The sequence below is a fragment of the Festucalex cinctus genome, chromosome 5 (assembly GCF_051991245.1).
Source record: "Festucalex cinctus isolate MCC-2025b chromosome 5, RoL_Fcin_1.0, whole genome shotgun sequence".
Classification (NCBI taxonomy): domain Eukaryota; kingdom Metazoa; phylum Chordata; class Actinopteri; order Syngnathiformes; family Syngnathidae; genus Festucalex; species Festucalex cinctus.
Window position 1 is genome coordinate 20,168,590 of NC_135415.1, and position 23,749 is coordinate 20,192,338.

At 42.8% G+C, this 23,749-nt stretch overlaps 2 protein-coding genes and 1 long non-coding RNA gene across 3 annotated transcripts in view; 2 read left to right on the forward strand and 1 right to left on the reverse strand.

Moving 5' to 3' along the window:
• Positions 1-8,252, forward strand: part of adamts12 (ADAM metallopeptidase with thrombospondin type 1 motif, 12) — a 24,938-nt gene extending 16,686 nt beyond the window's left edge. Inside the window, exons 15-24 of the mRNA XM_077520764.1 lie at positions 345-589; positions 754-895; positions 2,272-2,398; positions 2,466-2,676; positions 2,748-3,743; positions 4,988-5,140; positions 5,206-5,382; positions 5,453-5,599; positions 6,689-6,842; positions 6,910-8,252. Coding sequence (XP_077376890.1) covers positions 345-589; positions 754-895; positions 2,272-2,398; positions 2,466-2,676; positions 2,748-3,743; positions 4,988-5,140; positions 5,206-5,382; positions 5,453-5,599; positions 6,689-6,842; positions 6,910-7,025 — 2,468 coding nt within the window. The 3' untranslated portion in view covers positions 7,026-8,252. The remainder of the gene's footprint in view (positions 1-344; positions 590-753; positions 896-2,271; positions 2,399-2,465; positions 2,677-2,747; positions 3,744-4,987; positions 5,141-5,205; positions 5,383-5,452; positions 5,600-6,688; positions 6,843-6,909) is intronic.
• Positions 781-23,749, reverse strand: part of LOC144018537 (uncharacterized) — a 27,134-nt gene continuing 4,165 nt past the window's right edge. Inside the window, exon 3 of the long non-coding RNA XR_013283460.1 lies at positions 781-796. This is a non-coding gene — a long non-coding RNA (uncharacterized LOC144018537). The remainder of the gene's footprint in view (positions 797-23,749) is intronic.
• Positions 17,490-23,749, forward strand: part of LOC144019276 (fibroblast growth factor 10-like) — a 7,427-nt gene continuing 1,167 nt past the window's right edge. The window contains exons 1-2 of the mRNA XM_077522233.1: positions 17,490-17,901; positions 22,668-22,771. Coding sequence (XP_077378359.1) covers positions 17,490-17,901; positions 22,668-22,771 — 516 coding nt within the window. The remainder of the gene's footprint in view (positions 17,902-22,667; positions 22,772-23,749) is intronic.

Below are 23,749 nucleotides of genomic sequence, written 5' to 3' on the forward strand. Positions count from 1 at the left end.
AACACTTCAAAAGGCCTAGAGCTAAGCGCAAAGACCCCCACCGCCCCCGCCTCGACTGCACAAACACAGACACACACACCTTCCCACAAACATCATTAAACTCCACAGAGAACTCTCCCAGTTGCTTGCCCCTCCGCCATTCACAGACAATAAAAAGCAGAGACAGGGCAGTGCCCCCCACGCCGAACACACACATGCCAACCAGCCCCACAGACTGAGCCCCCGCCCTCTATTAAAGATCAGAGAGAAGCTGTGGTAGTCTGGATGTGCGTGCACCAGCAGCCATGGTGGGCCATCCATTACCTCGCCGTGACTCCGACTCCCCTCCCTCCCGTTTCTCACAGGGTACGTGGACGTGGGGGTGATACCTGAGGGGGCCCGGGACATCCTGGTGAAGGAAACTGAGGAGGCAGGTAACTTCCTGGCTCTGAGGCGACAGGGCTCGGAGGACTACTTTCTCAACGGCAACTACATCATCCAGTGGAATGGGGAGTACCAGGCCGGTGGGACCACCTTCTACTACGAACGTAGAGGGAACATGGAGAACCTCACCGCGCCTGGGCCCACCACAGAGCCAGTCGTGCTCCAGGTATGCTCATTCCAAAGAAGTGTGTCAAGGCAAATGTGTGTATAGAAAATAGATGGAGATATAGAAGAGCTAACCTTTTAACAAGCTTTGCACCAGTTTTGTTAGGTAAACTGACTAAAAGTCCATACCTGTTTCTTTGCCTCATTGTCAATGCGATTGTCCAGTTGCTGTTTCAGGAGAAGAACCCTGGCCTCAAGTACGAGTACACTATAAGGAAGAGCAAAGAGACAGGAAATGAGGTCATCAAACCGATTTACAGATGGAGGCATGGTGCATGGACAGACTGCAGCACCACCTGTGGACTAGGTCAGTCCTGTGTTTATAAGAAAAAGTTTTATGTTACATAGGCATCAACTGTTACAATTCAAATCGTCGTGCAAGTACACAGAGAGTCAATGTTTATGCCACAGTACCATAGAAATGCACAGATTTCCAAAAACAGCTTGGTGAAAAATAACCCAAACTTGGGTCAAAAAGAGAGTGACCCAAATTTTTGGGTTATTCATTTAGGCCCATGACGCAGGATTCAGAGTTTTTGCACATTTGCGACCCCTCTGGCGAAACGCGGAATGGACGCCAGCAACGCGCACAGCCAGGATCATGAGCATGCATGACGTCATGGTCAGAGCAAAAGTTAGTTTCCGGCCCGACCGCGCCAACATTATTTCACTTTAACTGAAAATAAGGGCAACAGTCATTGTGCCACAGTAGTGCCCATTATAGAAATCTTAAAACATGTGCAGGTGAAAAATATGGTTATTTTAACACTCCAATTTGAGTCCCAAGTTGCATCATGCCCCTTTAAATTAATGGGGGTTGCGTTGTACAAAAATGACCCAAAAAATTGGGTTGTTTTTTCGGGTTATTCATTTGACCCAACTTTTTGGGTTATTCATGTATCCGTTGTCAGGTTATTCATTTGACCCAAAGAGTTGGGTCAAATGAATAACCAAAAATTGGGTTGTTTTTTTCAGGTTATTCGTGTATCCATCGTCAAGTTATTCATTTGACCCAGATAGTTGGGTCAAACGAATAACCAAAAATTGGTTAGTTTTCAGGTTATTCATTTGACATCGTCAGGTTATCATTTGACCCAAACAGGTGAATCAAATGAATAACCGAAAATTGGGCTGTTTTTTCAGGTTTTTGGGTTATTCACATAACCGTCGTCAGGTTATACATTTGACCCAAAGAGTTGGTTCAAATGAATAATCCAAAATTGTGTTGTTGTTTTTAAGGAGGCGTTTGAGCCAACTTTTTGGGTTATTCATTTTACCCAGAAATCTGGGTCAACCGAATAACCTACAAAACAACCCCTTTTTTTTTCTCCTTTTAGTCATTTTTGTACAAAACAACCCAATTCATTTCACCCAAGATGTTGGGTGAGTCACTTTTTGGCCCAAGTTGTGTTATTTTTGACTCAACTGTTAGAGTGCTGTATGATAGCAGCGATTAGATCTTGATCAAGATCTGGTATCTGTTGTGGATCTACAGTGCATGTAATTTTAGATCCAGGCATGCATCCTAGAGACTCTGTGATACACTGTGGCCTTAGTGCAGGTATGCGCTCTCTTGGTGCTCATCTTTGGTTTTGTTCTGCTCTGCTAACATGTAAGTAGGAGGATTGTGGTTTATTTTTATGGGCTTAAATGTGATCAGACCATATAACCTCCTGTCTGTAGGTGAACAGCACCAGCCTGTACGCTGCTTTGAGATGGACGTAGGCGTTGTGGACGAGTCTTTGTGTGACCCAGAGATCCGTCCAGAAGACAGACACCGCAAGTGTAAGAACATGGACTGCCCTGCCAGGTTTGTCCTCCTGATTGGTGTCATCCCTCAGCAACCTTTTCACCGCTGAGTTTCCCTTCGTCCGCAGGTGGTGGGTCGGAGGCTGGCAGCAGTGCACGGCCGCCTGTGGATCGGAAGGTTTGCGGAAGCGCACGGTGCTCTGCGTCCGCACAGTTTCCGGTGAGGAGAGGGTGCTTCATCCTGTGGAGTGCAAGCAGCTGCTTAAACCCAAACCTGTTGTGCCATGCAATAGAGATGTGCCCTGTGGCCAAGACTGGCTTGTTGGACTCTGGGAAGAAGTGAGTCGTACTTCCCTCCCCGTCCAACGTCTTTCTACCGTATCATAATCAGTCTACTGTCTTCTCTCCAGTGTCCAGTGACATGCGGAGGAGGTGTCCGATCCCGCAATGTGACGTGTGCATTAGCGCCCCCAAAAACCTGTGACTTCGCTACCAAACCACGCACCAGATCCCTGTGCGCTCTGCAAAGCTGCCCCAGTTCGAGTCTTCACCGACAACCTGGGCCTCCTCCAAAATACCGCCGCATTTACCCGCCAAAGAAACACCCTGCTAAGCCTTCCTCCCCCACCGGCACTCCTACGAGTACCTCAGCCACAGCTACAACTACAACTACTATTCCGTCATTAACCTCTAAAATTCCATCCCTTGATTATTATGATGTCAATATTGCAAAGAAGACAAATGAAAGAGGGGAAAATCCAAGTGAGGAAAATACCGAATCAGATGAGCGAGTGGACAGCGAGGACGGAAGCACACCTGATGTTTTGATGAACGTTCCTGGTTATGACTACATCACAGAAGAAAGGACACGAGAGAGTGAGGCTATCATTGACCTGGACGTCAGTACGACTTGGTTCAGAGATCCTCTTAAATCAACCACGCCGGTGCCGCATGTAATCATCACACCCACTTTACAAACAAGTGGTCCTGGCTTGCACACAACCACAGAAGCCACCACATCCTCCTCCTTCGCCCCACACGCTACTGCCGCGATCAGTCATCACAGCACTCCTCGCGTCACCCCATACGGCGCCCGGATGCACAACGGTCCTCTAACTACTCCCATGTTGAAGTCACGTTCGGTTCCACCCAAAACCGGCTTCCACACAACACATGCTCCCTCTGCAAGGCTCAGCACTGCATCGTGGCCTCTGACCACAATAAAGGTTATTAAAACAAAGAAGCCTGCTGTGACACCCAAGAAAAGTGTCACTGCCAAAAAAAACACTACCCGGTCCAAAGAGAACCGCTCCAAGGGCCAGAGTCAACCACCGCCCCACCGCACCCCGGGCCAAAGAGAGCCAGTCAACATGGATGTGTTCTGGCTTGTAGGAAACTGGAGTGAGGTGGGTGAAGAGATTTAGGACCATCATACATCATCCCAGTAAAGTGCTATGCCAGAATTTAAAAATGTCACAATGTTAGAGGCCTTTAACAACACATCTTCTTGTTCTCATGCCGACCACAATCCATTAATATTATTTTGAGGTTTTATTATTATTTATTATCGTATTAAATGGGTTGTAAAACTTACTTTGCTCCTTCAGCAGTTTTACAAACACAGAAAAGGGGTAATTTTGTTTTTCTTGCGTTAGGCTTAAGCTCGTAACATTTGTGATGCTAACAAAATTGATTTCGCATCAGGGTTCGTTCAAAATTTCCTTGCGACAAGAAAAAAACATTAAAACTGTTTATTGAACCATTAAAACACATTTGAGATACGGGCTTTAGGGTGTGTTGGGTGATAGCTTCTATATGTCAAAGAAATTAGAATTAGAAAGAATTATCTTTTATATTGTGTTGGTTGTCTTCCCACCTTCATTAAAAAATAATAACATCTATTTTAAAAAGTGCTTCTCCGACCAGTTGATTTGGTACAAAAGGCGAGGTCACACCCTGAACTGGTCACCGGCTATTTGTAGTACAAATGGTCTGAATGTGTGAATTTGGGTGTCAATTGTCAACCTGGTCAAGGTGGTTCTTTCAAAACGACAAAATTCTGGTACTGTTAAACCGTACCAAGTTAAACCAATAGTCAAACAGATTCATCAAAGGATAAAAATAAATAGCCCACACATGCTAATGCTACTTCCGCCAGTTGCTATACTTTAGCACTGGACACTGCAGTATTACATAATCCGCAGTCTACATTTTGCTGATGGGAGACTTGTTTTTCTCCATTGTTGTTGTTTATTAGCGTGTCTCATTCCAACTGATGCGTTCAATGCAGCGTGATTCCCGCAGTTTTATGAGAGACTATTTTGTGGAAAACCAACTGCCACAAAACAGAACAGCCAAACTGCGCTGATCCTGTGTAGTGGAAAATTGGCATAACGTTTGCTGGTATGAATATAACATCCATGTGTACCACTAAATGCCATAGGATTTAAAAATGATTTATGTTTAGAGAAATGTAGTTGTAAAGTTACGAGAATATTATTTAAAGAAAAGTAAGTAAGGGGCCCTGGCCCCTAGTTTGAGAACGACTCCTCTCGTTACGGATAAAAGGTATGGAAAGTGGATGCACAGATTCATTTACCAAATCTGTTACCTGAGCATTCAACCGAGACTTCTTCGTTTCCCACTCCAGTGCTCAACCACATGTGGAATCGGTGCAGTTTGGAGAAAGGTCACATGCAGTTCCCAGAAGGACGAGGACTGTGCCAGCACCAAGAAACCTGAGCCTGCTCGTACTTGTCATCTTCAGCCATGTGCTACCTGGCAAAGTGGTAGCTGGAGCAAGGTAACATCCACCAGGACTTGAATCCCATACTTGTCTGTGTATAAGACCTACGATATTGTCCACAGTGTCCAGAGAACTGTGCAGTGGTGGGAAAGCGGTACCGGGATGTCCAGTGTGTCGATTCCCAGAATCACCGTCCTCTTAGGCCGTTCCACTGTCAGGCGGTGTCCAGCAAACCCGTCAGTACTTTGACTTGCCCCCACAAGGCCTGTGTGGACTGGAGCGTGTCACCTTGGGGACCGGTATGGATATTTGCTGTATTAATGCAGCCTGCTCAATACAAAAAGTCATGAATATGTCTGTCTGCCTTAGTGCTCTGGAAGCTGTGGAGAGGGAATGCGCGAGCGGTTGGTGTACTGTCCAGTGCCTCATGGTTGCGGTGCTACACCGAGGCCAAACAGCACAGAGTCATGCAGTTTGAAACCTTGCACCAACTGGAGGACAGAAGACTGGGAGCAGGTCTGTGATAGTCGATAAATGATCATTTACAAGCAGTGGTGGGAAGGACAAATACTAGTTTGTGACTATACTCTGTCAGAAACTTGTACTTTGCTTGAATAACGTACTGAATTGAGGATGACTTTTTACTTTTATTCCCTACATTTGAAAAGCGATATACTTTTTACTCCTTACTTTGTCTGGCTCAATTGATTTTTGGGGTTGTGGCTAAAATGGTGGTTAGTGTTGCACTTCGGTGTATAAAAAGTTGGGCACCTTCCTTCACATCATTGGTTATCCAGCACAAGTTATTACTAATTGGCTCATTTCTACCACTATAGCGTGCAGATCGCTAGCTAGCTATGCCTACACCCTGAAAATGTATCTTACCCGGATACCACAATTTACATCACAGCTCTGACACTTGTAAATTCCCAAGAAAGGAAGCCGCTGCCCATCTGCAGGCCAAGAGGAGCCCTAGGAGACTGTTAGCAATAACTTTGCGTGCAAGCTAACTGTTAGCTTGTGCCCAGTGCGACAAACTGAAGTGCACCGGAGGCTTTTAAAAAGTTCTATTTTCGCAGCTCCAACATGTGGAAAGTGCCAGCATAAGAAAGATACTAGACAAAGTAACCTTTTCTTTTTTTTTTTTTTTTTGCGGGGATTCGTTTCATACAATCAGAAGTGTTTCTTCAGTTATGCTAATTTTTTTTATTACACAATCACAATGCTAACAACTTCCCAGAGTCCAACAACCCAGTCCAAACAATGCTATCACCACACTAGCGCTAGCTAGCTCTTAACAACATGACATGATAGGATTGTGTTTTTTTTCTTCTTCTTCCTAGTTGGCTTCGAGCCCTACGTTAATAAAAGAGTGAAACAATTTGGAGTGCGGAGATTTTTGTTTGTGGCAAGTCCTCTAAACAAGTATTGTATATAATTGACTGTAATTTTTTTTTACTTTTGCACGTAAAGTAGCCTGTACTTATTTACGTAAATATTTGTACTTTTACCTAGGCACTGAGTGTGAGTACTTTCTCTACCTCTGACTGTAACGAGGACTTAAGGAAGTTACTGGTTGTAAAAGTGTATGTTTTGACTTTACAGTGCTCCGTGAGCTGCGGAGGAGGTCAGCAGCAGCGTGACATCATCTGCGTGAATGTCGACGATTCTGGTGTCATGCCAGACAGCCTGTGCGAGAAGATGCCCAAACCAGAAGCGCTCAGGAAGTGTAATACGCAGGAATGCCGGACCACTACAGGTTTGTCACACAACTCTTGATTTTCCACTCCTTGGACTTCAAATAAGCCTCTTTCCTTATTTGTCAGGCCCAGTTTGCAAGAAGAACACGATGTCCTCTCGCTTCTGCGACAAACTGAAGCTGTTGGGACGATGCTCTCTCAGGTCGGTGCAAAAACAATGTTGTAGCACCTGCAAGTCATAGACGAGTACCCCCTATCTCGCTGTGCCTCCTCCTCCTACTGCAGCTACATACTGTACTTCATGACTACACATGAAACATGGAACGTTTGACATGCACTGGAACCTTTTAAAGTCCAACACAGTCGGTATATGGAACGCTGGTCGGCCTCCAGTTTGAGCGGATTTAGAATGGATTTTCCTATAAGAAATGATGGAAATAGAAATGATTTCAATAACATGATCTTACTTCTGTAACCTAAGGTAACAAGTAAGCAAGAGGTCACGCGGAGTGGTCCCGCTATGAGTGTACCCACGATGTACGAACTCAAATTATTGACTCCTCGTCAGTCATGCTTTCTATCTCTAATGGGTTGTTTTTTTCTCATGCACAGTGGTTTCTTAACTCATATTATAGTTGTTGTTGTTGTTTTTTTTTTTTTTTTTTCTGTCAGGTTATACTGACAGTTTTAAAAATATGACAGTTTTATTGCAAACTTCCACTTTAAAGATAAAATGTGAAAAATACCCTTTAATAAAAAATAACTGCATATTATTATTATAATTATTATTATTATTATTATTATTGGTGATGTCACAACATAGCCAAAGAAAATACATAACTCCCAAATTCCCAATAGTGTGACCGATAAAACCTTTTGGACTTTAGAGGTTCCACTGTATTTTTATTTAGAATACTAGTAAATAATAATTGCAGTTGTGTAAATCAAGGTACACACGTAGCGATTTTTAACATCTTAACCAATTTCTAAGTTGTGACAAGGAAACAAGCATGTGTACTTAGTGCTCTACAGTGTGTGGTTTACTTGAGATGAGCAACACAACACACGTAACCAAATCGCCATCTGAACTGGTTGTTGAGCACAGCACACACGTATGGCTTTGTCCTTTTGAAATCGTGAACAATTGAATAGGCTTACTATTTATGATTGTTAGCCCTTACAGTTTTGACTGGGAATTAAAAATCACTCTGAACACAGCTGACACCACTGGATAATCGCTCAGGATAATCTTTTACGGACATGCAAAAATTCAAATTTTAAATGTGCTTCAAGGGAAATTAACCTTAAACATTTCTCGACAATAATATGTTATATGTGACCTCCCTAGTCTAAACATGATATTCTGATTAATATTACATTTGTGGAATATAAATTATGAAGCAAAATCCAGCCGTTTTTATCCATCTCAGGGGGTGGCCATTTTGCCACTTGCTGTCAAATGAAGATAACATCACAGTTGCTCACACAGGCAACACAAACACAGCTTACCTGTTTTCTGAAGCTGAGCTGTGATTGGTTGTTATCTGAGACCTGAGCAACTGTGATGTCATTTTCACTCAGCAAGTGACAAAATGGCTGCCTTCTGATATTGGTAAAAACTGCTGGATTTTGCTGCCTAACTCATATTCCAAGTCATGGAATATTAATCAGAATTCTGTTTTTTAGACTGGTGGGGCTCCATAGAACTTTTTTTTTTTTTGGGGGGGGGGGTGACTTCCTCTTTAATGATGTATTGTTGAGTGGCATCATCAAGAGTGAAATGTTTTCGGTGCAGATGCCGCAATTCAAGAGTGCCTGATAAATTAACCGACGTGTGTATACCTACTTTTAGGAACATTCTGTCCATCAAAGGTGCTTCATTATGTGCAAAATTCATGTTCTATTTGAAGCTGGTGCAAGCAGAATGTATATAATATTTTTTTTACCTCTTTTTTTATATATACTGTTAATAGCAGTAATATGCTTATTTAGTATATTATCCTTAATTATGCTCGTCAATGTTGCATTGGCACTGTGTGGGGGGGAAAAAGGTTTCAACTGTACTTCTGTTACGTGACCTGCAGAACTCTGTAGTTGAACTGCGGTGCTATTTTGGCGTGAAAGTGACCAATTACAAAGAGGCGTTGCAGGTCATCCCTCTCAGGTCCCTCAAAGGGTGGCTACTGTGTTTGTATGATCTTGTACATACCAAAGTCAAGCATGTGGTTCCATAGCAATAAATGTGACCCTTAAAGACCCTGATGTTTTGTGATGTCTTTTCCTTGGAAGGCAACTGTTGCCTAATATGCTGCAAGATGCATAACAACAACCTGAGCAGCGCTGAGGTCAGGTTCAGGGATCAGTTTCCTCTGGCCCACATTTTGTCTCCTTGGTTCCTTTTGCGTTGGACTGCAGGACACGGAATGACACACCACCTCGTATGGCCCTACTGCTGTCATTCAAGACAGATGCCGACAGTTAGTCAGCAGTAATGGAAGGAGTAACGCAATGCCAGGTCAATGTGGAGCATGGAGTCCTCCAAACAAACAGTGATCGTGTATGTATGTTACCATGATGAAGCAAAAGGCACCTATCTGCATTACCTAACACCAGCTTTTGTTTTGTTATGTCACCAAGTGTTGCGTCACCTGACCATGATTGCACAATGGGGGGTTGAATAATTAAAGATTTTTTTTTTTAAGTTGACTATGCTATATGTAAACTGACGTCAGTGTCGTAAATAGAGCATTTAATGGCGTCATAACAATGTCAACCACAATCTTTTTTTTTTTTTATACTGCTTGAGAAATTTTCCTGCATACGTTAAATTTAGTGCTCTACATCAGTTGACAAATCATTTTGCAATAACAAAAATAAGAGCTACATAATGTCCCACATCGTATTACCCGAACTACATGAAACAGGTGAAATTTACATTACATTTTAGCATGCTCACTGTTACCTTGTAGAAGCGCATTGTGGTAAGTCATATTTCCACTATTCTAGCATCTATACGGCTGTGTAGTATTCTGACGTCAGTGTCGTAAATAGAGAATTTAATGGTGTCATAACAATGTCAACCGCAATTTTTTTTATGCACTGCTTTAGAATTTTTCCTGCATAGGTTCAATTTAGTGCTCTCCATCAGCTGACAACTTATTTTACAATAAGAAAAATGAGAGGTACAAAATGTTCTACATGAAACAAGAAAGGTGTAATTTACATTACATACCTGACTAACTGAAGCACAACTCAGGGGAATTTAAATGTTGTTTAGCTGTCATTGCTGAATGTTTCTTATTGAGTTCTATACTCTAACTGGGGAGGGTAGAGGGGGTCATTCAGTTGTCACTAAGAAGGTTAGCTCAAATTAAGCTGTTTTGATGAAAAAAAAATAATATATCACCAATAATCAAAGAAAGAGATATGGTCCCCTGTTGAGATCTCAAGTACTATTAAAAATTCTAAACCCCATAAAACATGACATATAATTGCAACGCTGAGTCACGTGCAGCGATTGGTTATTGGTAAAAGTGTATTCAATAAAGCTTGAATCCTACTCTAATCAGAGCTAGTCAAACTTAATGGCATTAGCCCATTATGTAACTTGCAGACGTAAACACGTATGATAGCGGCAATACGGTGGAAGGTTTACATAAAACAGTAACTTCGACAGCAACTTCCATTTAGTGCAAGCGATTTGGGCAGATTTACAACAAACCATGGAAAGATGTCGAAAAGAGGTCAAATAATATGGAGGAAAATGTAGAAACAGGATTAAAAGCTGGAAATTTAGTAGCCTACTCTATTCAAGTCAAATGCAGTTGAACTGTTTGAAATTATTCGGAAAACTACGCCTATAGTCGCACAAAATGACATCAGTTCATCGTGCGAGACTTCACTTCAACAAGTATTGGATTACATTGCGATGCACTTTTCGTTAGAGTTTTTGTGGCTTGTTTGTGACACTCATTCCAAAAGGATTAGTATGATCAAGGGATGTTGAGAGGAAGAATATGTACGGAATGTTTAATGAGCTAAGTGGATGAATGTTATAGATAAATTGTTGTAATGAATGAGTGTAATATGTATTCAACAACAGAAATACTTGATGTGTTTAAAGTTTTGTGGTATTGAAGCAAAACGCATGTCTCTAGTAATGTGTCTATTTGCAGACTTTGTAATAATATTGTAGCTAACTGCGTAAATCAGCACGTCATCAATCGATAGACCAAGATGCTGCACAAGCCAGAGGAAGGCCAAGCAAGTGCTGATGACTTGATCCAGTGTCTGACCTGTAAGTAAATTCCTTTGTCCTGTGGAAGCTGACACTCAGCAGCACGCTGTGATGTAAGCCCGTCCAGATAACGTGACAAACATCCAATGATCATTGTAAAGCGGGAAACTGCACCCTTGTATTGTAGGTTACCAGACACCCCAACAACATAACCCAACGGCCAGGGACACATTAAATATTTACATATGATGACTGACAGAAAATAAGGCAGCTAGTCAAGATACAGGAAAGCTTATTGTATCTCCTATTTGTGACTCCATTGGCCTACCCAATGACGAATGAGCACACTATTTTGTGCTCTTTTTCTTTCTACTTTGTGGCACAATTGTAAGCAGAGAGGTAGCTAGCGTTAGCCACCAGTTACTAGCTGGCTGGCTTGACAGCTAACTGCAGTGTTGAGAAAGCACTGCATAATGATAACATTTTCAAGATGATGCAGAAAGAGTTGCCATAGCGAGTGTTGGAAGACAGTTAACAGCGGGTCAGCTGGTAGCTGATCAATGTAAGGTAGGCCCAACGAAAGATAAAGAGTCAATATAACCAACTCCAGGGCAACCATAAGTTTCACACTCCTGCTATAATGTGTCGCTAAGTTGATTCACCACAATAAAAATCTCAAGAAGAAGAGTTTGGAACCAGTCACTAAGCTAACAGTTAGCCTAGTTGCTTCTAGTTCTTCTTACTCTGAATATGACATCATGTTGCCTTTCACAGGTCAGGCTTGGTACTGCGACAAACATCTGGTTGAGAGAGACTTGCAACAGAGACGCAGACGTTGACGTCATACGTTCCAAAATGGGTGTTAGCGCAGCCATTTTGGCAGCATTGAAACGTGTCTGCCACTTTGAGTAAACGGCAAATGCCCCCACTTTAACAATGATTGACAGCTGTTGTGGACCAGCTGCCACAACGAGAAGAGGCAAAAAAAAAACTGGATCAAGCATTCTCCAGGCCATCAAAAGTGGAACCAATGCGAAGCCAATGGATCATAGCAGCCATAACAAGGGTGAACAACAAGACGGAGGATTTGGGATCACCCTCATTGCTTCACTTCATATCAGGTGAGTCAATTACTGAATCAGTTTGTCGTGTAGATGTAGCTCGATTGTATAGTTATGAAATGAAGGCGAAAGACGTGGGGGAAATAATCTGTTTTGTTTGTTTGTGCTGCTACAGTTGCTAATGTACCTAAATAACACTCCCAAGACTTGCATGAAACTGCTAACTTCAATTAAAAAATAAATAAATACAAAAATTTAAAAAATACCAGTGATTGTCACATCCACCGAAATTTGTTCTCCGCATTTGACCCATCCCCTGAGGGAGCGGTGAGCAGCAAGGGGCCGCGCTCGGTTATCATTTGGTGATGGTATTTTGATCACACATAAAAGGGAAATAAATCCGGATTGTAAAGTCTTTGTATGATCAAATTTGTAAGCACTCGCCACTGTAGCAGCGTTGCCGAGTTGGGGAAAAAAAAAACTCTCCTAACACTTCATCGGCAAAGGTAATATCATCCAACCTCTCCACCTTGCGGATGTATATCATGTCCTTTTCATCGAAGTGAGTGTCAATGCTCTTGGGCGGAAAGTTGACAGATAAACGCTAGTTTTATCTCTCCTCATCACTGTAGTCCATTAACGCGACGCCGCTTCTTTCCTGCCACAGTGGGCATGTTCAGAGAAATAGTCACGTGACGTCTGGATCTCTATTATCGGTGGAGATATCGCACACACATGGCGATTATTTTCCTCGTCATATGTGAGGTCTCTCATGTTTGAAATAGATCAGTTATCACTGTGTGTGTAGCCGGCTTTACACCTTTCTTTTACTTTTCTTTAAGCAACATCCAAGCAGAATGTAACACAAATATGCCCGGAACATGTGCACGCTTTGGAGCAAAAGGTCCAGCGTGGTGGCTCTCATCTGGACCCCATCAGGTTGCATGTCCCCAGGCGCTCAGACTGGCATCCCTGTACCAGATCTGCTCCTTTATTAAAGCCTCAGCCTCCTGTGACCCAGCACACACAGAGCGGGCCCCGGGGTACGCTCACACATGGTTCCCATAGGTCACTTGGCTTGTTTGCGACTCGTGCGTTTGATTCTCTCGCAGACCACATGTGGATTGGGAGTCGAAGAAACACGGCGCAAGGGGCTTTTCCCCAACAAACATCTGCTTAATGATAGCGTACGCAGGGGAGGGGCTAACACTTCGAGGTTGACTGAGACACACGACTGGAACAGGGTGAATTTCCATGCTTGAACTCTGGTGTTGTACACCGTGTTCAGCACACAGAAGTCAATCCCTCATTCCCCTGCGAGCAAGATTTTTTTTCACTTGCAATCCGTCTTGCCAAATGCTCTTTAAAATCTAAAGAAAAAAAATGCATAATGTCAATAGTACTGGCAATGGTGAAGACCTCCTCTGAACACAGATAACATAATGTATGTAACGTAATACCAACATATTAGTGATTAAGCCTTAATCAGGACGATACATGCTGCTGCCTCCTGGCCATGTCACCCATGCAAAAGAAAATCTCATCCATCCATCCATTTTCTTGATCGCTTATTCCTCATAAGTGTCGCGGGGGTTCCAAATATAATGTTCCAAAATATAATTTATGCATAAAGTACAAAAGAGTCACTGACTCACTGTTATCAACAATAGCTTTAATATTCTGATATACGAACAACACTCCTGGTAATTGGAACACTGTCAAATCAAATCTGTACTCTGATGTTTAAATATCCGGTATTCAACTTTTCATTGCCTTTTTATATCATATTTTGGACAATAACTTAAGAGCGGCAGCCTGTAGGCCTGGATCAGGAGATCATTTATTGCCTTTTTTTTTTTTTTTTTTTTTGGAACTTTGAAATGCAACTGAGGAAGCTCCGTCTATAAAGAAACACTAAATGCTGAAGCTGACTTGAGACCATCTCTAGACCCTGCAAATCTCACTTATATTGCCTTTAGGAGGACAACACACGTGTGCTTATGTGGAGAAGAATTTGCTCCTTGGCCTCTCGAGAAATCCTGTAAAGCGTGTGAGACTGTTAACGTCTTTGCGAGGCCTTCATCCCTGAGACGACATCACTACCGTCTATGAACAAAAACCAACAAGCGTTTTCCTAAAATTGAGTATTAATATTGTGTTATGAATTTGAGAAAGTGAGGTGAAAACATAATGAAATAAATACATTGAATTGAGTTTTGGTTATCATTGAAAGATAAACAAGATTCTAGATTTTTGCTGCAACCAAAATCGATATTTTGCCTGCTACGCTTCCACCACGGTGATGGTGGTTATCACAGTGGGAAGGGACGCTGCAAAGGAAGCGCTGATAAGATTGCTTTGTTTGCATCCCCAGATAAAAAACACGGCATGATCAGTTTAGACCAGACCGCCACTCTGGCCGTAGATCGTTGATGGACATTAAAATGGTCAGTAAAAAGCAGGACTTAATGGCGGGAAAGTGAGCAACAGACCAGACGTGGACATTAAAGACGTGAGGATCAGCGCAAATTAGATAAGAGTGCCAGCACAGGTTCGGTTTATCGCACTGCTTGGGTTAAAAATGTCAGTTTGCAGCTGATTTACGTCAGCAAGGTCAATGGCCTGAAAACGTAAACAAACATTCACTGACATTCAATTCAAACAATTATTGAGTTGTGTTTTTGCACTGGGCTTCCCCTTCTATCTTCAAACAAAATTGAATCTATCTTAAAAAAAAAATGTCCCACATAAACTGCACAGCATAGCAGTTTTCTCCTAGATGACAGGTGTCAACCTCATTTTACGGCATTCTATTTGAAAGCTTGCCACCATTTTCCTTGATTCCAGTTCAAAACGAATTATCCAATCCTAAAATTCATACTAATCAAATGAACTGGCAATTATGTACACGTACATGCAATTCCCATATAAAACACCGAATGAAAAGACAAAGTAAGTCGTTTATGTTTTTGGTTCCCTTCCTAACTTAACCGTGAACTTAACCATTGTACTTGTTCTACCCGCAGCCAGCCTGGATCCGCCTGTGTGTGCTTTTCCATTACACTTATTATTACACTTATCCTCCGACCTTGTGCTAGAAGACAAGCCGCGGAGGGCCATCACGTAACTGTTATATGATTGGCTGATAGATGTAGGCAGTGCCAGGCCTTTCTAGAGCTTGATATGGAAAACATTTAGAAACGGTCCTTCTCAATTAGGGCCATTTGGTGTGATTCTCGGGGGTGACCACAGAAATTATGTTTTTGCCGTACTAAAATAAAGTGTAATTGCACATGTACTACAGTAGGTGGCTGTGGCGCTCTCATTGTCAGGGAATGTGCAAGAATTATTAGCTCCTCTGCAGAGGTGTACTTACAACAATTTTATTGACAAATTATACTATTTATAGTTGCGTCACGAGTTATGGGCGGGGTCTTCTTCCTGGGTGGGGAAGGTGTCACACAAAATAAAGAAACATTGGATAAGATGCATAGCAAAACATGATTTTTGGGGAACCAATAAACCCCATAGTATACATTTGTGGTTTCATTGTTATAACTGGCCTGCCGAGGCTAACTGTAACTATGATGGTGTACTTTTTCAAATAGCTGATCAATTACCATTCTTTATGACATTTTCCAAGTTTCTCACTCCTCTTGGTTGATGACTTAGGATACATTTTTTGCACTCCTCTCTAGTCTAGACTTAAATGCTTTAATTCTAAATGTTTATTAGATGGCTGAAAAGACCAGACAAGTAGCTGATGAGTATGAGAGGAAGTCACATGTCTGGATCAATGAAACCGGGGAGCTTCATTGCATTAAAAATAAAGCGCCTTGAGGCCAAGAGAGTGTTCAGATGGCTGTGATAAACAAGTTGCTCGGCTGCAAGTAGCAATATTGACTTACCCTGATTCATTTGGTAGGACTTTCTCGAAAATGTTTCTATAAAATGCCCCATTCGTTATCAAGAAGAGCATGTATGGTGTATTTTATGGCAAATGGTCAGATTATATTTAAGAAAAATTCTCCTTTAAAAAAAAAAAAAAAAAAAACATTGAGCATGGCCCCAAATGTTTTAGATACAGTATATCGATACACACATAATATCTAACTGGTCATAAGATTTCTTGTTTGAATAGCCTTAAAATGAATAAATAAATACATAAATAAAAGTACAATAGAGCCATTTGATCTTCATTATTACTGATTCTCACAAATTAGATGTTAACTAACATTAGCATAAACTGAGGAAAGCTGCGCCTGTACATTTCATTGCATACTATACACGTTTAACTGCGACAAATAACGCAGTGTTGACGTCAGCCCTCTTCTTGTTTTTATGTGCTAGTTTCCGATTGTTTTCATGACAATAAATCTAATGATAATTGCCGAAGCATGGCATTCAGATAAAACTGTTCCGCTAAACATACTTGCACTCTTGTAACTGACCAAAGAATTACAACAAACACCAATCCGATCCTTGCAGATCTATTTTCACTGTCATTTCGCCGGCCAACAATCTCAAAAGTTAGAGTATCATGAATGTGGGCAAGGAGACACACGCACACACACTTAGTCCACTTGCTCCCATATGTGAGGGAGGGAGGGCTCAAGTAACCACACAGTCTGACGGCTATGTGCAACACACTCATTTTTTAGTGATCGGCCTCCAGGTGAGGACTTGGCACCAGGATTCCACACATCAAAGACTTGACAAAGAGGTGGAGGAAGTCTCAAGTGTGCCCCACTAGACCACTGCCTCAGTGCCTTGAGCACCTTTGGTGCTGTGTGGTCATTTTTGGGACATCAAGAAGAGAGACAGCAGGAAGAGATGAGGAGGGAGAGACCGATACAAGTCGAATGGATTATCTGACACCCGCTTACATTTTTGGGGGGTGTTCTCAGAGCAAACTCGACCAAGGCTTGACTGCACATGAGGAGTCTGGTTGGAAGACTTCCACCGGGATATCTACAAACTTTTTTGCCTAATTATAGCTTCCTGCCTGGAAGTAGGACCCACAGGACGGCAACCAAGGGAACACTTTTGCAGTACATACTGAATGAGAAACACCAAGATAAGAAGCAGGTTTCTTACTGGAACAGGCATTAAAGTAGACCCTTTTGTTCCTTGTAACTTGGACTGCAGACTCTCCGATGAAAAAGTAGAGAACTCATAGGAATACCGGCTGGAGACTCAGTGAGCAGTTTTTAAGTCAAACATAAGACAGAGGGGAAATCGGAGGATTTCATACAGGTGCTACATAATTTGGGTTCTGCAGGGGGGAAGATCTGAGCCGGCGCGGACTGCGGAGGGCTCCCCTCCCTGCCCTCCCAGCCTATCTGCACCCCCAAGCAGCATGTCCAAGGCTCTGAGGCTGCCTCGAGTCCTCCATAGAGCACACTACCATGATCAGATGTGCTGCTGGAGGGAGTAAGGCTGCCTTGTCCTGCTCCAGGACTGACTTTGGGGCTCATTCCTCCTCATGGTCTCTGCCTCTCCTGCTAGCCCTGGTAGCTCTAGTCATCTCCCTTCCTGGAACAGCCTGCCATCAGCTCAGGAGAGACAGACTGAGGCTCACCATACCGCGGAGCCACAGGGTTCCCCTGAACATTTCAGAAAGCGAGGGTGTCTACAAGCCCGGGGCCACTGGGGGCCCTCCGGGTCGGACTGGGGGACCGCAGGGTAGGCATGTGCGCAGTTACAACCATCTCCAAGGGGACATACGGAGGAGGAAGCTCTTCTCTTTCCAGAAGTTTTTCCTGAGGATCGACAAGAACGGAAGGGTCAACGGAACGAAGAGCAAGGATGACCCTCTCAGTAAGTAATCAACATAGGAATCAAACCTTAAGAAAAAGAAACCGTAAGAAATACTGTGTAGGTATGCATGTGACCAGAAAAATGACATTCAGTGACTTCGATGCTTTCAACGGTCTCAGAGGAAACCCGATTCTAAGATGAAGCATTCCCGATGGTTTAGTTTCAAACTAGGCATCCAACAGTATCTGTCCTGTCCAAACACTCAGCAAAGAGTTGGTAGCTCTCAGATGGCTTTAAAAGGAGCATAGGCAGATAACCCGGCCATTATCAGGCAGTCTTCACAGCCCAGAGTAAACGCTGATAACAACCACTGAGCAACAAGGATGTTAACCCCAATGATGCTTCTATAATCTTCCCGCCTCTCCGTGTCTCCCAGTTGAGTAAATTACATGCCCCAGTCAGAGTCATTTGGTTTCAGGAGAAAATGTAAAGCAATTACACATATCGTCGTCGTCGATAAGCATTCTTCTCACTGAGTTACATGTATGTGCCTATCAGACTGCCGGCCACTCACATGCTCCAGTGGCCGACAACGACACATGTGCTTGCCGACGACCCGCTCACATCTTCTGCTCACATGCTTTTTTCCCCCCTCCTGTTTTCTCCCTCCCAACCCTGAGAGTGTGTGTGGAACCTTTTAATGTTCCCCCGGGAAAGCTAAACCAAACTTTCAATCAAAGCGAGCAACAACGTCAGGGGAGATTTTTGTTTTGACAAGGTCATGACAGAAGCAACTTTATTTACCGGCCGTATTAAACGCTGATGCCTTTACGGCCATACTTGTTAGACGTTTCTTTTAAGTTGTAAAACTGACACGCATGGTGTACAGGCGACTGACTCTGTTATATTAGTTGTGTGGAAATGCACCTTAAACTTTATGGGCATACGGGAGCTGATTTATCCTTCTGTCGGCCTACAGCTTCTCACTTTCAAGAGTGTATGTGTCACCTTTTTCAAAAGTCAGAGGGAATTAGCATGGCCTTCGCATCAGGGAGGGCCTTTGCATCGGGGAGAGCCAATGGGACGAGATGGAGGTACAAGTTCATGAATGGCACGGCTGATCATTGTGGTCACATCAAAGCCGAGTGTCCTCCACATCAATGAGGCTGCCATCAAAAAGCTCTCTCCTGAGGGGGTCCGGGGACACTGTGTGGATTTTGTGCTCTTGTATCAGGTTCACACGGTAAAGGACACCACACAACAGCAAGCTTCAGTCTTTCCTCCCTGGGGCCAGACATGATCCCAGGTCTGATGTCTTTTGTAGATTCCGCACAGATCCCTTGAAGTGACAAAATATCCTGTTTTTGTTCTATGAGTGGTCGAACAGCCTTGCCCATCCCGAGCATGGAAACCTAAGGTCAACTTGTCCGCACAGTTCAAATATGACGTAGATTTATTAAAGTGATGGATGTGAAAGCGCTGGTTTTGGGTGCTGCCTGTGCACCCAGCTCAGTGTCTCTTAAAGGGCCAGTATCGACCCCCACAGATTTATGAGGACGCCAGCACAAAACTGTCCCACATGGCTTTCTAACCTGCTGGGAGCATGTGTTATGGTTAGATATAGAGCACGCTTCTTTGCTAAGTACCTATCTGCATAAGCATGTGGTTATTAAAATACACCCTGGCTGAGTATTTTTTGTTGTTGTTGTTATAGATAACTTGCAAGGCAATGATATAAGACTTTAACTTCCCTGCCTGCACAAGCCTGTCAACAAGCGGGCATATTCGTGAAGGAGTGTGTAGATGCCGTGTGCACTGAGATGCCTGTGGACATGGTGGGTTTGTGCAAGTGTGTTTTTCGTCGCACACATTCGTCTTCTTTAATCAGAGCCGTGGCCTTTTTGCATGGGAAAAACAGATGGAGCTCTGATGCAGGAAAAGAGAGATGTATATCTTTTTGTTGAAATGAGGAAGAGGATTGATATCCCCTCTGTGTAAATACGCCCGGTGTGGTACTTTTTAAGGACTATTAGGACATATCCAGACTTCCCCCTCAGCATGAGAATGAGACGTTATTTTGTGCTAGCTGTGAAGATTAAATGTTTAAACAAAAAACAACAACAAAAGGTATGACTAAAGGGTGAGGAAGGATAGCAAATCAAGCTGCAAAGTGCATGACGTTTCGTATCTTTTGGAAAAATACTTAACCGTACATTCCGCAACTAACGCACCATTTGCAGTTGTTGAGCGTATCCAAGCCACACGTTACCTGAGCTATGTTGCTACATTTCTCCAACTGTTTCATTTGTTCGCATAACACAGGTGTTTTATTTACCTTTTATGTGCTCGTTTTCATTAAGCTGACATTTTTGCCAAAACTGTTAACGGTATCATTGGAGCTGATCTTATTACTGGGCCTGAATTGTTTTGTTAAACAACTTTTAATATACCATTTAAAGGTCCTGATGTAAGACATTTTAGGTTACAAATGACATGAGCGGAACTGCGTTGAAAATTCAAACAATAACAAGATAAGCTTTGGCTTATGCCTGGAAAGAATACATTCATGCAACAATTGTGACGCAGATCAATCATTCTGAGCGATTCCAAAAATATTGGCCAATGTCATTGCAACAGTTTGGAATTGCCTGGAGAAAGAAACCACTGGTGTCCAGGGGGCCCCTCGTTTACGAAGGTTTTGACATCCATGGTTTCAGCATTATGATTGGACATCAAGGAACTAGTTTGTACAGTGGAGTAAGAATACATCATTACATGACATAAGAAGGCACGCTTATGTGCTTAAAACTCTTTGACTGCCAGGCGTTATAAAAACAAAACAAAAAAATCCACAGTGCCAGCCGCTTTTGAGCATTTTAACTCATCTTTCAAGACAAAAAGAATATTGTTTGCCTTTACTACATATACAATGTGGCTACGAAATGAAAGATCGCATTCCATTCATTGGAATTTTACTAATCATCATGAAACGTCTTTGGCAGTCAAAGAGTTAATGTTTGTCATTAGATTGTTTTTTATATTTGTGATATAGCTCTTGTATTAAACCTCATCAAATTGTGCAGGTGTACTCAATGTTGAGCAATGAGCATACACGAGCACATTGATGCGTGTGCGTGCGAGCCAGTGTATATACAAGCTGTCTCGCCCCTGCCTCCGGTGGCTGACTTTGATCAGTGATCATTACAGCCTTTTCTAATCCTCACTCCACCCCCAGTCTCACTGTCATGGCTCCACTGTCCTCCTCTGTTCTCTTGCTTTTCATCCCTGCCATGTTTACAGAGCAGCCAGACCGGGCCATAGATTGTCTTACATCCTCACTTCATCCCAGACACCTGATCTCCACACAGAAACCAGCTCCTCTCAGATCTTCAATGGCCGTTGTGTCACAGTCCCCGCCGCTGCCTTGCCGCTTCAGACCTCATCGCCCTGAGGTGCCACTGTTTGAACTAGAAACTGATACAGTCACGACCTCGCGGACAAGGAGAGAAGCCACCGTGCTTTTAAGGGAGGGATTGTTCTTTTGGGACACACCTGCATGCTTCCACTGTCCACTCCAGGACACAGCTTCCAGCATCAGATCCGGAACAGGGTGTAGTAGGGACTAGAGTGGAAGCGAGCGCCATACAAACAGTGATCGGACAGAAGAGTGGCGCTGATCAAAGGGTGCCGTCCCCTTCACCGTGATGGGTGTCTCCACATGCAAGGGTGCAGCGGCTCAAGGAATTAGTCAAGTGTGGGAGGCAGTCACGACATCAAACAAATCACGGGAACTCCAAACAGCCACTTCCCGAGCACATTACATTGATTGGCGTTTGTTTCCTGTTGCCCAACCATAACCACCAGTTCAACCAGAATCCGTTAACACTGTCTTCACATTACCCTAAGGAGCCCGTTACACCAGTGATACCCAACTTTTATCAGCTCAGGTCCTCTACCACAGGCATGTGCGGGATCTTAACTGTTCCGAGGATTGCGCTATTCTGTACGGAGAGGTTGGATGTTGCTAACGTGGCATGGTTTTAGCCCCACGTCCCCCGCAAAAATCAGGAAAACTGAAAAAGTTTCACAATTGAGTACTAAATAGTTCTCAGTCTTTGCACATTTTTAGCAATTATCTTCAATCATGTCTAATCTCTTAAGAAACAAATCTCTGAATTCACTTTACAAGGTCTTTAAGCACAATGTTCCAATTTTACTAGCTGGTGTCAACCTACCCAAAAATTGTTAATTTACTTTTCATCCCCTAAAGTTCCTCCCTACATGCTCATTGTTGGCTCTGCTCACACACACTTGTCTCATTCTCTGCCAGCAGAGAATGAGACAAGTAGTTGTTGTGGTCAAAGGACACATTGGGAAGTTATATCTCTCTGACCTCTTGTAGAAAGACCACGTAGCTGGGGTATAAATTAGCCCCACTAACATTCGTTGAGAACCTTGAATTATTTGCGTAAAGACTTAGAAACCTGACCATGCAAACAGAATCAAACAAGCTGGAAAATTTACTTTATTTAGAGTAGGACCAAATAGACTCAATTTAGATTAAAATTTACATAATTTACTGTGTAGTTTTGTTGATATGCAGGGAAAAAAAAAAAAGACTCATTAGAAGCTAATATGGCGCAGGTGACAGACAATGTGCATTGTCCTCTTCTGTTATCTGCAGCAGGATAACATTGACAGCATTTACATCCTCTGCCGTCTGAGGTTTGTCTTTGTAGGCCGGAGAGGGAATTCCCATATGTTTCCATGGCAGCATTCTGAACGGGGACGCTTATGAATAAAATGCTCTTGTTGCTGTATTGCAGGTATTCTGGAAATTACATCGGTGGACGTGGGAGTGGTGGCTATCAAAGGGCTGAACAGCAACTACTATCTGGCAATCAGCAGAAAGGGGGAGCTGTATGGAGCGGTGAGTATGCTGGTCAGAGGTCCCATCTAGATCCTTTTGGACACATCATCCTGAACTTATCAAAAAAGATCTTATCTGTTAATTCCCTGCAGTTACATTTCGTCAAGTGTGCATACAGGAAACTGAAGAGAGCTTCAAATTGGATCACAACTAAAGCGAACTCCGAGGTCAAGCACAATCAGATTTTAAACTGTTCTCTCACTGGCAATAATGGAGAGTTAGTATAGTACGTGGCTTGACTTCCATGCAGACAGCATAGGCTCACCCGTGACTAGAAAACCTTTTTGCGTGCAACATTTTAACATAATTCTTGAAAGTCATAGCTACAAGTGCAGAAACAAATTAGCCATTTTAAATATTATATTCTGTCTTAATTTTTTTCAACAATCAATGTATAATTCACAGAGCTTTACAGGGATTCTTTTTCCACACAGACTATTGTTACTGCAGACCCACACACGTACCACTCCTCGTAGGAATAAATTGGCGCAATGGCGGCAAGCCAGGAGGAAAGAGTCTATAAAAGACAGAGAATGCCCAAACTTGGGGCTCCTCTCAAACTTAAAAAAGAAGAAAACAAAGCGCAATTTGTCTACTGCAAAGGAGAACTTGCATACGGTATAACAGCACGTCTACAATCGCCAAAACAAGGTAGTGTAGATATTCACTCATTTACGGTGATATAGCCTACAACACTAATTAGAATGTATTGTAACGCCCCCACAAACAATCAAGCATCAACACAGCCGTCGGTGCACTTTCATTTGCATTTTTGACAAGAAGCATGTAATATGTTCATACACAAGTTCTATGGATAGTCTAAGCTAACAACCAACAACTTTCATTTGCCGATGCAAATGTCACTAACCAGGCCAGGCCCCGCCTTTTAAAGCCACAAACATTCAAAGTCTTGCATACATCTGTTTAGATGTTGACCCCAGTGATCGAAAACAATATCTGCATCTCACATACACACTT